The following is a 14,130-nucleotide window of genomic DNA, read 5'->3' on the forward strand; positions in this document are numbered from 1 at the left end:
TCATTTCAGAGAGCACTGAGGAAGAATACCAAACACAGAAAACCTCAGTCTCACACAGAAGCAAGTACAAAGAGCAGAACTGTTAAAGGGAGTATTTTTGGCTTGATTTTAGAGCAAGGAAAGTCCTTAGTCAGCATTTCCTCATTCAATGAGAAAACACTTAATTAACACATGCTTGGTGTAAAGCACCCAGCAAAAGGCCAACAGGCAAGGAATTAGCAGAACTGTGGTATGGAAAACAAACATGATACACGAATGACCTAGAACATGAGACACAGGATGACCTAGAACACGAGGCACAGGATGACCTAGAACAAGAGACATGAATGACCTAGAACATGAGACACGGGATGACCTAGAACATGAGACACAGGATGACCTAGAACACGAGACACAGGATGACCTAGAACACGAGACACAGGATGACCTAGAACACGAGACACAGGATGACCTAGAACACGAGACACAGGATGACCTAGAACACGAGACATGAATGACCTAGAACATGAGACACAGGATGACCTAGAACAGTCTGAAACTGCAGAAATCATAGAACCTGGAAAGGGACCTGAGTGACAAGAGCAGAGCATCATTCAAAGAAAAACTGGGTTGTTTTCTTTTTAAAGCAATTCTCAAAGATCCTGTGAATAGCACTAGTAAGTATGTCAGCACTCACATCAATATTTTTTTTAATGTATAAACAAAATCACTCCAACTACCATGGAAAACTTCATTACCTTTCTGTCTTGCTTTAACAATCACTTCTATATGTTTCATTGCTGCTTTTAATAGTTTCTTGGTTATAATAGATGGAATATCCACCTAGAAAAATGAACAAAAATAAGACTTAAAAAATACTTACTAAATTGGAATAGCAACAACACTGTATTTACAATACTATAATGAAGCTAAAAAGGACTAGAATCAATATAATTGATAAGAATATATTATAAAAGAGGTTATACACTTCAAAACTGCTCTCACCCCCCTACACACACACACATACAAAAGATAAGTATCTGAGATAGTGGACGTGTTAACTATCTTGTCTTCCTCATTCCACACTATACTGACATACCCTAACATCATTTGTATCACAAAATATACATAATTTTAAAGTATGTGATGGTTTATATGTGGTTGGCCCAGGGAGTAGCACTGTTGGAAGGTGTAGCTCTTTTGGAATAGATGTGACCTTGTGGGTGTGTGCTTTAATATCCTTGTCCTAGCTTCCTGGGAGTCAGTATACTGCTAGTAGCCTTCAGATGAAGATGTAGAACTTTCAGCTACTTCCTATACCATGCCGGCCTAGATGCTTCCAACTCCTGCCTTGATGGTACTGGACTGAACCTCTGAACCTATAAGCCAGCCCCAATTAAACGCTGTCCTTTATAAGACTTGCATTGGTCATGGTGTTGATTCACAGCAGTAAAACCCTAACTAAGACAAAGTGTCTACTTAAAATAAAATAAATACTGGGAGGCAAAGGATTTGAATGGACATGTCTTTAAAGAAGATATACAAGAGCAAATAAGCAAATGGAAGGATGTTCAGCATGCCTGGCATCAGGGACCTGCAGACCAGTTACAAAGCACCTTTCACTCACTCAAAGCTAGGTAAGGAGAAACAGTGATAGAGAGGGTGTGACCGCACACGCCAGGAGGGAGAGGCTAAGATCTGCATCTACATCTAAGGCTAACTTGGAACACTTAGGGAGAACCTACCTCAAAGGAGAGTGTGAATAACGAAGGGGAGTGAGGGGAACTAACTCTGGCAAAGGAGTGAAAGGGACACGTTCACACACACACAGGCGTGGCCACGCAAATGCTGTGGCCACTGTGGCAAACACTCTGGCATCTAGCTCCTGGAAGAGTGAAACAGACAGCTCTATCTCACAAAGCAATTAACTATGCTCTTAAACACAGACTCAAGACTGATGAAAATATAACTATTAAAATATAAATCTTCATGAGACTTAGCTTGAAAATGAGCCAACTGAAAAATAATGAATTATGGTATATTCAGCCATCAAAAACTGAAGTGCAGATACAAGCTACAATGTGACAATATAAATGAATCTATAAAACATTACACTAAGGGAATGAAGTGCCACAAAAGGCCATGTATTAAATAAATCCATTTACATCAAATATCTAGATAAGAGATAGAGACAGAGAGACAGAAAGCAGAATGACTGTTGGCCATGTGAGCAGATTAAGGATTATGGGGAACAGATACAAGGTCTCTTTCAGAAAACAAAAATATTCCGAAGTTGACTGTATAAGGAATGTATGCAGAACTTTGAAAATACTATGAAAGGTCAATGAATTCTATACTGTAAATGGATGAAAGCTATGTGTGCTATATATCAATAAAACTGTTATTAAAAATAGAGTATGATGGTTGTTACCACACATTTCTAATCTCAGCCCTGTAGAGGCTGAGGCAGGAGGACTGCAAGTTTGAGACCAGCCTGGGCTATATACTAAGGTCTTCTTTCAAAACAAGGTAAGAAGACAAAAGAAAAAAAGAACATATGTATGTGCTCGTGTATGTAAATATTATACTGCAAGTACAATGCACTACTGTTGTAGAATCACTAGGCTAGCTCAAAGCCTAACATGTTAGTTCTACTAATACTATTGATTAAATCATTTGAAGAATAATTTATTTAGAGTTGTTATTTAGATGAACTATCATTAGTCGTCTGATCTGTCTCCTGCCCTTTCCTCCTCCCTCCTGAGTGTGTGTGTGTGTGTATACACTCACAACCTATGGAGTCTTATTTGTATATATGTACAGCTGATCCCTTACGATTGGTGTCTGGACTCGGATAAAGACAAAAAGAAAAATAAGTGAAAAAGGAGGAGGAGGAAGAGGAGACTGGTTCTCTGTCTCTCAGCAGCCACTGACTGCATACAGCTCTTGGCTATGGTTGGGGCCTTGTGAACTCTTCTTCCACCCATGTAGGCACAGCAACTGGAAGGCACACCAATTTTAAATTTCACTTGCTTTGCCTATTTCCTCAAAACTGGAATTTGTGGATATTAACCCTATTTTATCTTTCCAATTTAACAGGTTACAGAATATTACAGTACCTCACTTATATTTGATGTACAACAACACATTTTCAATTGGTCACTGGCCATTTTCTATTTTTCTTTTGTGAACTCAATGAATCAAGTGGACATAAAGCATTTAGCATGGTTAAACTTTTATTTATTTTGTTTATTAATGACATATTTACATTCTAATTTATTCTTTATACGTTTAATTCTACTGAATTGACAAAGCAGTATAAAAGTAAGTGTGTATAGCCACTGAACTACACATATAGGTAAAATATCACTCCTAAGGATTTTATAAGGCAGATCATAATCACTACAATTTACATAAACATATTTAAATGAAACATGACATTGTTTTTATATGTCTATATCATTCTTTTCATTTTTAAATTTGATTTTTTTTTTTTTTTTTTTTTTTTTTTTTTGGTTTTTTCGAGACAGGGTTTCTCTGTATAGCCCTGGCTGTCCTGGAACTCACTTTGTAGACCAGGCTGGCCTCGAACTCAGAAATCCACCTGCCTCTGCCTCCCAAGTGCTGGGATTAAAGGCGTGCGCCACCACGCCCGGCCCCTCTTTTCATTTTTAAATTCCACAAATTTTTTAAAAAAAGTATTAAAGGAAGCCAACCGCTCAATGGGACCAACAGAGATTGATCAACATTTTATCTAAAATAAAAAATAAAAATAAATACATCTACTATAAGAGAAAAACCAAGACTGCCATAATGATAAAACTCCAAATTTCTCATTATAAACATATGTACCTTGTGAATTCTTCGCACCAAGACAGATGCAAAAAACCGTAAGGTGATCCTCAGCTCATCAACAAAGGACTCATCGTCCGTCACATCCCTTCAAGCAAGGACAGACAGCAGACATTCAGAAGTTCTGAGAAGCACAGCTTCACCTTGCTGGAACCAGGAAAAGAAGCTGCCTCTTGGCAAAGCCTGCCACTGAGCTACATCCCCAGCCTACAAGCATTTTGTTTGTTTGTTGTATTTGTTTGTGGTTCAAAACAGGTTTTCTCTATGTAACTCTGACTGTCTTCAAACTCAAGAGATCTACCTGCCTCTACCTCCTGAGTGCTGGGATTAAGGGTGTATACCACTACAGTCAGCTAACTTTCCTGAAATCTTAATGTCCCTATAGGAAGTGCAGCATTTTCTTCATCAAAATCAAGAAAAATCAGTGCGAATAAGGGCTACATCCTGACTTGAAGATGGAGCTGTTACATCTCTAAGCAGAATAAGGAAAATAAACATGTCCACCATGCCTCCTACTTCCACTGAGGCGCAGGGCTATGGATAGCATCAGTAGCTACTGAGAAAAAAACATGTACTTTAGAAAGACAACCAGACTTTATGTCCAAAAAGTCTCAATTTTAAAGGAGGTGTCTTTTTTAGAAAAAGATTTATTTTACAAAAAATTTCATCAACAGCTTTGTGTACATTACAAATACTCCACATTTAAAACATATCCAAATCTAAAAAACAAACAAACAGAGCTGGTGAGGCCACCCCCCTCTCTCTCAAAGATTTACTTATTTATTTTATGAATATGAGTACACTGTAGCTGTACAGATGGTTGTGAGCCATCATGTGGCTGCTGGAATTGAACTCTGCTCGATCCATGGTGAAGCCTCTCAATGGGCAAGGGAGGACATGAGCCCCTCGCGTCTAGACGGTGGGCAGGAAGAGAAAGCCAACTCTGGCAGGCTGGTCCCCTGACCTCTATATACACACGTGTCTGACACATGTACAGATAGGTGTAAGTGAGAAAAATACATACACCTGCAGAAAAATATAGCATATAAACTGCTGTATTAAATTAGTCTTAACACACTGTGGATGAACTCAAATAGTAGGATGTTTTTAAAAAATTAGAAAATACAAAACATAACTGAATCATTGCAAAAGTGAGACACATCACTAGACACTGTACTGTCAGATATATGTGTTCAAACTTAATAAACACACAATGCTTAAAGAAACATGCATTTATCAAATGACATAATTTGGATGCCTGACTTTAAATTAGAATCTCATTTTTCCTTTTCTAGAACTAGAGTGTTTTCTTTGTCAGCCAAGAAACAACACCCATGTACCCTGTGTATACTAAAAACAAAATTACTTGGGGGAGAAAAAAAAAGCATTATGTTTTTCAGAGAATCTACTGAGATGATCTTTCGATCTGTGTCTGTACCTGTTCATGTGTGCAATTATATGTGCAGGCATGTGTTCACACATGCACATAGAGATCAGAGGTCAACCTTTCTTGGCAAGAACTTAATGAACTAAGTTATTTCCCCGGCCCCTATGAAAGTCGTATTAGAAAATGTTGTTTGCTGGAGAGAGGATTTCCTTGTGTAGGCCAGGCTAGCCCCAAACTCCTGATTCTCCTTCCTCTGCCTCCCTCTGCCTCCCTCTGCCTCCCTCTGCCTCCCTCTGCCTCCCTCTGCCTCCCTCTGCCTCCCTCTGCCTCCCTCTGCCTCCCTCTGCCTCCCTCTGCCTCCCTCTGCCTCCCTCTGCCTCCCTCTGCCTCCCTCTGCCTCCCTCTGCCTCCCTCTGCCTCCCTCTGCCTCCCTCTGCCTCCCTCTGCCTCCCTCTGCCTCCCTCTGCGCGGTGATACAGGCTTCCTCACTCTGCCCAGTGAACCAATGATTCATAACTGAAACCAATACATCTTTGGTAGTCAGATTGGAAGAAAGTGTACTACCAGTATTTAATGGGAAATAGTTCAGGACATTGATAAATATTCAATAATGTACAATGTATTTCTCCATAAAAAACAGATTTGGCTGAAACTGTCACTGAGAAATCCTGACTTACACTGAAAAGATATCATTAACATGCTTAGCTTAATGGTATTAACCATATTAAGAGGGGAATGGGGCTTTTATGGAAAACAAAAACCATACCTGTACCACGGATAGACAAAGTTTTCCAACACTAATTCAAGAACCTGCACAGGAAAATGTTTAAAGAAAAATAATTAGCTGTAGGGAAGTGAATTGCACTTCTAAGTGATATATATTAGCACAACCAAATTCATTAAACCCAATATTGGCAATATGTTTATGTCACCTTTACATAGCTATATCAATAAGAACATCTTAAGGAAAATACTTGAAAATTATATAATCCAGAAAAGAAGTCTCTCTTAGAACACATATCTCAAATATCTCCATAATCAACTGTCTCAACAAGGGCCATCAAGATGGCTCAATAGGAAATCAAATTCATCTCAGCACAGCACTTGCCTGAAGACAAAACGGCTGTGCCAGTTCTGGAGAGCCGACACAGCAGCAGCCACGGCCACTTACTTCCTCCTCGCTTGGTGCTACACTCTGGGTCACACCTAAAGCTCTCGTCTCACAGTTTGAAAATCACTGGCTTCCAATTCAAATAATCGCAACTTCATGACATAGCCTTTTGAAAAAAAGCTTTGAGACAGGGTCTCTCTATGTAGCCCTTGCAGTCCTGGAATTCATACGAAGGAGACCACAGAGATATGTCTGCCTCTGCTTCCCAAGTGCTGGGATTAAAGGCATGCACCACCATGCCCAGCATGATTTCTTTTTCTTCTTTTTTTTTTTTTTTTTTTTTGGTTTTTCGAGACAGGGTTTCTCTGTATAGCTCTGGCTGTCCTGGAACTCACTTTGTAGACCAGGCTGGCCTCGAACTCAGAAATCCGCCTGCCTCTGCCTCCTGAGTGCTGGGATTAAAGGCGTGCGCCACCACGCCCGGCCCAGCATGATTTCTTAACAGCTTTATGAAATACTGGCTAAGAACTAAACTGAACTTTTTTTTTTTTTTTTTTTTTTTTGTGTGTGTGTGTGTGTATGTCTGTGTGCATGCAGTGGTGGAGGCTAGGGGTCATCTTCCAGCATCTTGCTTTTATTCTCCCTTTCTTGTTTGGCAGGGCCTTGTGCATGTCTGGCAAACACTTCACCTCTGAGCCACATCCCCAGCCCTCTACCTTATTTTTGGAGTCCGAGTCTCTCCCTGAACTTAAGAGTTTGCTGTTCTGTCTAGACTGGTGGGACAACCAGCTCCAGGAGCTGTCTGCCTAGACACACACAAACACACACACACACAAACACACACACACAAACACACACACACACACAATACAGGGGTTCCAAGCATACTCGGGGAAGTGTGGCTTCTACATGGTGCTGGGAATTCAAACACATATCCTCCAACTTCCGTGGCAAGCACTTTACCCACTGAGTCACTTCCCCAGCTGTTAAACAAGTTTTACTGATCAGATACAACAGCTGAAAATCCTGTTAAATCTCTCTAACATTTAATTTAGCTTTGCAAATATCAAAGTACCTATTTCATAAGCTAGATACAAAAAAAAATGTGTGTCCTTAACAAAGAGCCTGATGTACAATAAGCACATGAGTAAGTGAGAGCTACTAAAATAGTATAACTTCACTGCTCCCAGCCCTGGCACTTCACCCTCCCTCTGCTTGGTAAACACTCCCTGCCAACCTCTTCCTCTCGGGGTCCCTCCCCACAGGGTCAGTCTGGCAACTGTTCAATCTTCCTTTTCATGGCATCTCTAACTAACATCTGTGTACCTCCTCCTCTGTACTAAGTCTACATTTCCCACCTCCCTCTCCCATTATTACTGCCTGCAGGCTACACTATAATTAGCTGTCCATGTGTCTACCTCCAACTCTAAACGAAGTGCTAGCACAGAAGAACCAATTGGACTCCTTTGTCTTTTCACCCCTCAAGGCCTACTACTCCAGTTCCTATCTCTATCAAGAGCATAAAATCATTTTGAACATGGGAGCTAGTATCCATCAATACCATTCAATATATGTGAGGTGTCCTCATTTGCTTTCTGTTGCTGTGGCAAAACACTGACCAAAACTCACCTAGGGTTTGGAGACTATTTCATCTTACACTTTCAGCTCACAAAGAGGGAAGCCGACGCAGGAACCTGGAGGCAGGGACCAGAGCAAAGGCCATGCAGCCCTTTGCTAAGCCTGCTTTTCTTATACAACCTAGGACAACCTGTCCAGGGTGGCAGCACAAAATGTAAGCTGGACCACATCAATCAGTGTCGAGACAATGACCCACGCACATCTCACAGGGTAGTCTGAGGGAGGTAAATCAAGTGAGGGTCCCTCTTCCCAGATGGCTCTATTTTCTTTCAAGTTGACAAAAATCTAACCAGTACATTTCTGGGTTTTTTTGTTTTTTTTTTTCATTTTCCATAATGAATGAAGTATCTAAAATCTCTAGTAGCCACATTTTACAAAAAGTAAAAATAAATCGATGAAATTCTTTTATTTAACCTAATATAGCCAAACTATTATCATCTTAACATTTAATAAATATAACAGAGACTCTTCACACGTTTTTCTTTTTTTTTTCTTTTTTTTTTTTTTTTTTTGGTTTTTCGAGACAGGGTTTCTCTGTGTAGCCCTGGCTGTCCTGGAACTCACTTTGTAGACCAGGCTAGCCTCGAACTCAGAAATCCGCCTGCCTCTGCCTCCCGAGTGCTGGGATTAAAGGCGTGCGCCACCACGCCCGGCTTTCACACGTTTTTCTAAGCCTTCAATATCTAGTATATGTGTGTATATATGTGTATGGGCATGTGTGTATGTGTAGCACATCTTAGATTGTACTGGAACATTTCAAGTATTTTCTGACAGCTACATGTAATAGTGGCTGCAGTCCTCACGGCATAATAAACATCTCCCCAGTGCTAGGGATGGAACCCAGGCTCTTGCACACAGTATACAGATGTACTACGAGTGAATTCCATCCCCAGCTCAGTGTGGACAGCACAGTTGATTTAAATCAACAAATCAAAGGAACAGAAAAAGCCTAAGAAACCACACAATTGTTGCAGGGCTTCCATTTAGACACTGCATGCAGCTTCCTTTTAGACAACAATGCATACAAACTGAGATAAAGGACCATAAAGTAGGGTTCGGTTGCAGGGTTCAGTTGCGGAATTCAGTTGCCAGGTGCTATTCTTAAACTTAATTAGCATTCAATGTAATTCAGTATACATTTATCATCTGTCACTGGTCAACTGCCTATGTGACTCCAAATCCATTGCTGCAAAGAGGGAGACACCCCATTCCCCACATTCAAGGACTTGACTAATATCTTAGATGCATGAAAAAGATATGTCCTTTAAAACAAATACATAAGTATGGAAGAAATCAAAGTAAGAGCCTGTGACTAGAAGAGGACACAAACTTTCTAGTGACCATTACCCCACTCCCTGACCTTTACTCTAGTTAGTGTCAAAGCTAGTGTCATAGTTCATTGAGATGCATGCCCATAAGAGTCCAATGTTTCTTTGCAAATGGTCACTCCCATACTATCATACAGACACCTGTTCCTGCAGCACTAACTAAGCAGTTTTCTTGACTGAAATATCTACGTAAATTTGAGATTTAACTGTAATTTGGAATAGCTTAGTATTCAAGGTACTTATTTTGTAAAAAATTATCTAGCCAAGAACTCATCATTAGGTAATATATATTAAGATATGGGGTCTTTTGTGTGTGTTTATTATGTTTGTTTGTTTTTTGTTAAGACAGGTTCTGGACGCTAGAGAGATGGCTTCGTGGTCCAGAGGTCCTGAGTTCAATTCCCAGCAACCACATGATGGCTCACAACCATCTGTAATGGGATCCAATGCCCTCTTCTGGTTTGTCTGAAAGACAGCTACAGTGTACTCATATAAATAAAAATTCTTTTAAAAAATAATTAAGACAGGTTCTGTAACCCAGGCTGGTCTAGAACTTACAATGTAGCCCTGGCAGGCCAAAAAATCATGACCCTGCTGCCTTGGCTTCCCATGATGGAACTATAGGAACGAACCACCATGCCTACCTTAATAAGATGTACCAGGATTAAATCTTCCAATAAAAGTCTCTGAAAAAACTTCTGTTTGTATTCAACATTTTTTATTTGTATATGTAATCATAAACCAAATAATATTTCAATCAACACAGATGACATATTTAATAATAGGCCCATAAGACTATTGTTCCCACCTCCTGGGGGCTGGGGAGGGTCACAGCTGTTATAGGACAAAGTTTGCTCGCTTGTTTGTGGCATTTGGGTACAAATGACTGTGCTGCCAGTTATAGCAATCTATGGCACATATAATTATGCACGGTATATGACACTGGATAATAAGTACGTTACAAGTTTATGAATTTACTACGTCATGTCATTCTTTTTATCTATGGCAAAGTATATTTTATAGTATATGTTTATGTATTTTTATATGTTTAGATCTGCACTGTCAACTTCATATAACCCAGAATTACCTGGGAATAAAATCTCAAATAGGAATTTATGTACATCAGGCTGGGGATGGGGGGTGGGGGGGGAGAGAGTCAGTTGACCAATGATAGTTGTGTGCTGAATCTACCCTGAAGCTAATTAGCACAAGAATAGTGTAAGGGAGGAAGCAGCAAGGTGGGAGCAGGCGAGCAGGGGAGGGCGAGGACCCACTTGCTACTCTCACTCTGCTCTGATGTGGTGCTGCTTTAAGTTCCTGCCCTGGTTTTCTTGCAACAATGGACTAGAACATGAAATTGTAAGCCAAATAAACCCTCTCCTCTCCTAAGCTATTTTTTTGTAAGGACATTTTATCACAGCAGCATAAATTAAAATAAAACAATACTGTACTTTTAATTTTAGAGTTTACTCCTATTTATTAAAAGAAAAAAAAAAAACAATTTTCTGTAAAGCAATCAATATGCCATGTTCGGCCAGCAGCAGCTTCAGAGAACTCATCTTTGTACATCCCTTGACAGCCATCAGGAAGGCCCACGCAATGACTGAAGCTAGCATCTAAGTTTACACACGCTCATTCTGTGATGCTCTCACAAGGACAAAACTCCAATGATTTTCAGGACAGTCTCATCCTTAAGGAACACATGCTCATATCAGGCAATATTAATTAAATTGCTTACCTCTGAGAGAGATGCATCTACCTTCGAAGAAACTTTCAGGTCTAGCCAGGGCTGATAGTTTTCAAGGAGCAAGGAAGGCCTAAAGTAAAGCAAATCGCTTAATCACTTTTAATAAAATACATTATAGTAAAATATAAGCATTAGGTAAAAGCACTTGCCTTATAAACCCAATCAACTAAGCTTGGTTTCCAGAGCCCAAATAAAACAGGAAGGAGAGACCCAATTCCACAAATGGTCCTCTGACCTCCAAACATTTGCCATAGCCACGTACCCACACACAAAACCCACATGCACAATTAAAAAGTAAAAAGTGTAGCCAGGCTTGGTGGCGCACACCTTTAAAGATTTATTTATTTATTATATGTAAGTACATTGTAGCTGTCTTCAGACACATCAGAAGAGGGAGTCAGATCTCATTACAGATGGTTGTGAGCCACCATGTGGTTGCTGGGATTTGAACTCTGGACCTTCGGAAGAGCAGTCGGGTGCTCTTACCCACTGAGCCATCTCACCAGCCCCGGCGCACACCTTTAATCCCAGCACTCCGGAGGCAGAGGCAGGTGGATTTTTGAGTTCAAGGCCAGCCTGGTCTACAAAGGGAATTCCAGGACAGCCAGGGCTATACAGAGAAACCCTGTCTCGAAAAAACAAAAATAAATAAAAAGTAAAAAGTGTAACTTACCTATGTCGTTTACATTTCACTTTACCACAAACAGCACAGCTATGTCCTTGTGGAAATAACTCTTGAAGTCCTAATTGCTAAAAAATGAAAGAGAGATTAGTTTTTAGTTCCCATAATGTCTCTACTACAAAGAATCAGTTTTTCGGCAGCTTTGTTACACTTCATGCAAGCACTGAAACTATTATTTCTAATAAGTACCCTCTAAACTAACTGCCAGTGAATGCAAAACACCGAATGGACTGCTCTGCGATATGCAAGTCACAGCAGGTGTGGCTCAGTGGTCCAGTGGGAGAGAATTCTCTAGCATGACCCATGGTATGGGTTCAGTGACTCCCACCAGAACATGAAGGAGAAAATGTAAGCATGGGAACCAAAACCAGAGGCTCTCTCAGCAGGCATGGAGGTAAGTGCCTGTAACTCCAACACTCGGGGCGTGGAGGCAGGAGGATCTAGAATTCAAGGCCCATGAGACCCCATCTCTAACAAAACAACAACCAAACCAAACCAAAAGAAAAAAAAAAAAAAAAAACCTTCCTCACTTAAAACTAAATTCAAATGGCATCATCACTTATTAAAAAAAACATCTACTGTGTCTTATACTGCAAAAAACATAAGGAAAAAACAGTATTCCCATTTCTTCCAAAGCTTAGCTTCAATGAGGGGGAAGACATGATAATTCCTAAGACTCTGCTGACCAAATCTGTCCAAGAGTTCTGTTTCCTCTACATAAAAATACCAGAAATCTAAAATGAGGGACTGCATCAACTTAAAAAAACATAATTTATGATTTAAAAACAGCCCACTAGGGCCTGGGAAAACAGCCAGTGCAAGGCCCCAAACTTCATCAGTGGGAGAAAAAAGACATCTCATTCAATCCTCATCTGCAGACAGAATTTCAAAAATCAGAATTTTGCCTTACAGAGTTAATATATTATTACCACTATTAAATTTCAGAAATACAAATTGGTTTAGTTAAACAAATTGCCTAATTAGTTTTGATTTCTATGGTGCACATAATCATTTAAGAGCTTTCCGGAGTGGGAGGGTTGGGGTTAGCTCAGGGATAGAGCACTTGCTAAGTCAGGCACCGTCAGCATGTGACCACTCACCCGCAGCCTGCACATGAAAGCAACGGCGGTGGATCACTATTGAACCAGGGACTCCTTCCATGTCTCTGCTGCAGAACTAGCCGGAAAGTTTTTAACAATACTATTGACAGGGCAGTAGCCCAGAACTTTCTCATCAAAATCTGGGCCTAAGTCCAACAATCCATACTGTTGGTGATTCCCAAGGAGGGTCTCTTCTCCCGCCAGCTTTGACAACCTCTGTTCTAGATTAATGGCCTTTGTGGACCATGCACCTAAGGGGCAACAAGCTCACAGGAGGAACTGCAACTTTCTGAGGGGACCATATTTTCCTTTTACAATTGTTATTAGAATTGTAAACCTTAAAGGCAGAACTACAGGTGCAGCTCGGTGGGAGATTACATGCAAGGGCCTGGGTTCAACCCTCAGCATGTGCCTCTGCATTTATACATGCAAATGTAGGTGAATACACATAGTGCTCATTTTAAATTTTTTCATATAGTCCATTATAAAATGATAGTAAGTAGATTTTTTAAATCTCTGCTTCACAATGCTTTTAGTAATAAATTTTTTAAATATATTTTATTACGTATTTTCCTCAATTACATTTCCAATGCTATCCCAAAAGTCCCCCATACCCTCCCCCTCTCCCCCATTTCCATTCCCTACCCACCCATTCCCATTTTTTTTTTTTTTTTGGCCCTGGCGTTCCCCTGTTCTGGGGCATATAAAGTTTGTGTGTCCAATTGGCCTCTCTTTCCAGTGATGGCTGACTAGGCCATCTTTTGATACATATGCAGCTAGAGTCAAGAGCTCCGGGGTACTGGTTAGTCACAAAGACATACACCTATACACATGAATTAAAAAATGTTTAAGTTCAAAATTTAAAAACACAGCCGGGCAGTGGTGGCGCATGCCTGTAATCCTAGCACTTGGGAGGCAGAGGGAGGAGGATTTCTGAGTTCGAGGCCAGCCTGGTCTACAGAGTGAATTCCAGGACAGCCAGGACTACACAGAGAAACCCTGTCTCGAAAGAAAAAAAAAAAAAAATGTAAAAACACAATTTTACCTTGGGTTTGTATTTTATTGTGAAGAATATATTTGGTAAGAGGGAATCGGGTCCTAATGAACAGTAGAATGTCACAACTCCAGCAACAAACGACCAGAAGATCATTAAGACATGCAGATACCTTAGAAAAAATGAAAATGATCAGAACCAAAGAAATCTGTAACATTAAAAGCAATCCCTTCGCTGAGCTACGAAATATTTATTAAGTACCTATTGATCAAGATCAATTTTTCTAACTTTCTACAATGTATTTGCTAGATA

General features: G+C 40.2%; 1 protein-coding gene across 3 annotated transcripts in view; it reads right to left on the reverse strand.

Moving 5' to 3' along the window:
* The window catches only part of Snx14 (sorting nexin 14), a 68,938-nt gene that overhangs the window by 35,706 nt on the left and 19,102 nt on the right, over window positions 1-14,130 (reverse strand). For all 3 annotated transcript variants that reach the window (XM_085827826.1, XM_085827827.1, XM_085827825.1), the window contains exons 2-7: window positions 13,870-13,990; window positions 11,716-11,792; window positions 11,034-11,112; window positions 5,985-6,028; window positions 3,832-3,919; window positions 738-822 (exon numbers count right to left, since the gene is read on the reverse strand). In XM_085827826.1, coding sequence (XP_085683952.1) covers window positions 738-822; window positions 3,832-3,919; window positions 5,985-6,028; window positions 11,034-11,112; window positions 11,716-11,792; window positions 13,870-13,990 — 494 coding nt within the window. The remainder of the gene's footprint in view (window positions 1-737; window positions 823-3,831; window positions 3,920-5,984; window positions 6,029-11,033; window positions 11,113-11,715; window positions 11,793-13,869; window positions 13,991-14,130) is intronic.

Source organism: Mus caroli, unplaced genomic scaffold (assembly GCF_978045245.1).
Source record: "Mus caroli unplaced genomic scaffold, Mus_caroli_1 scaffold_11, whole genome shotgun sequence".
Lineage (NCBI taxonomy): Eukaryota > Metazoa > Chordata > Mammalia > Rodentia > Muridae > Mus > Mus caroli.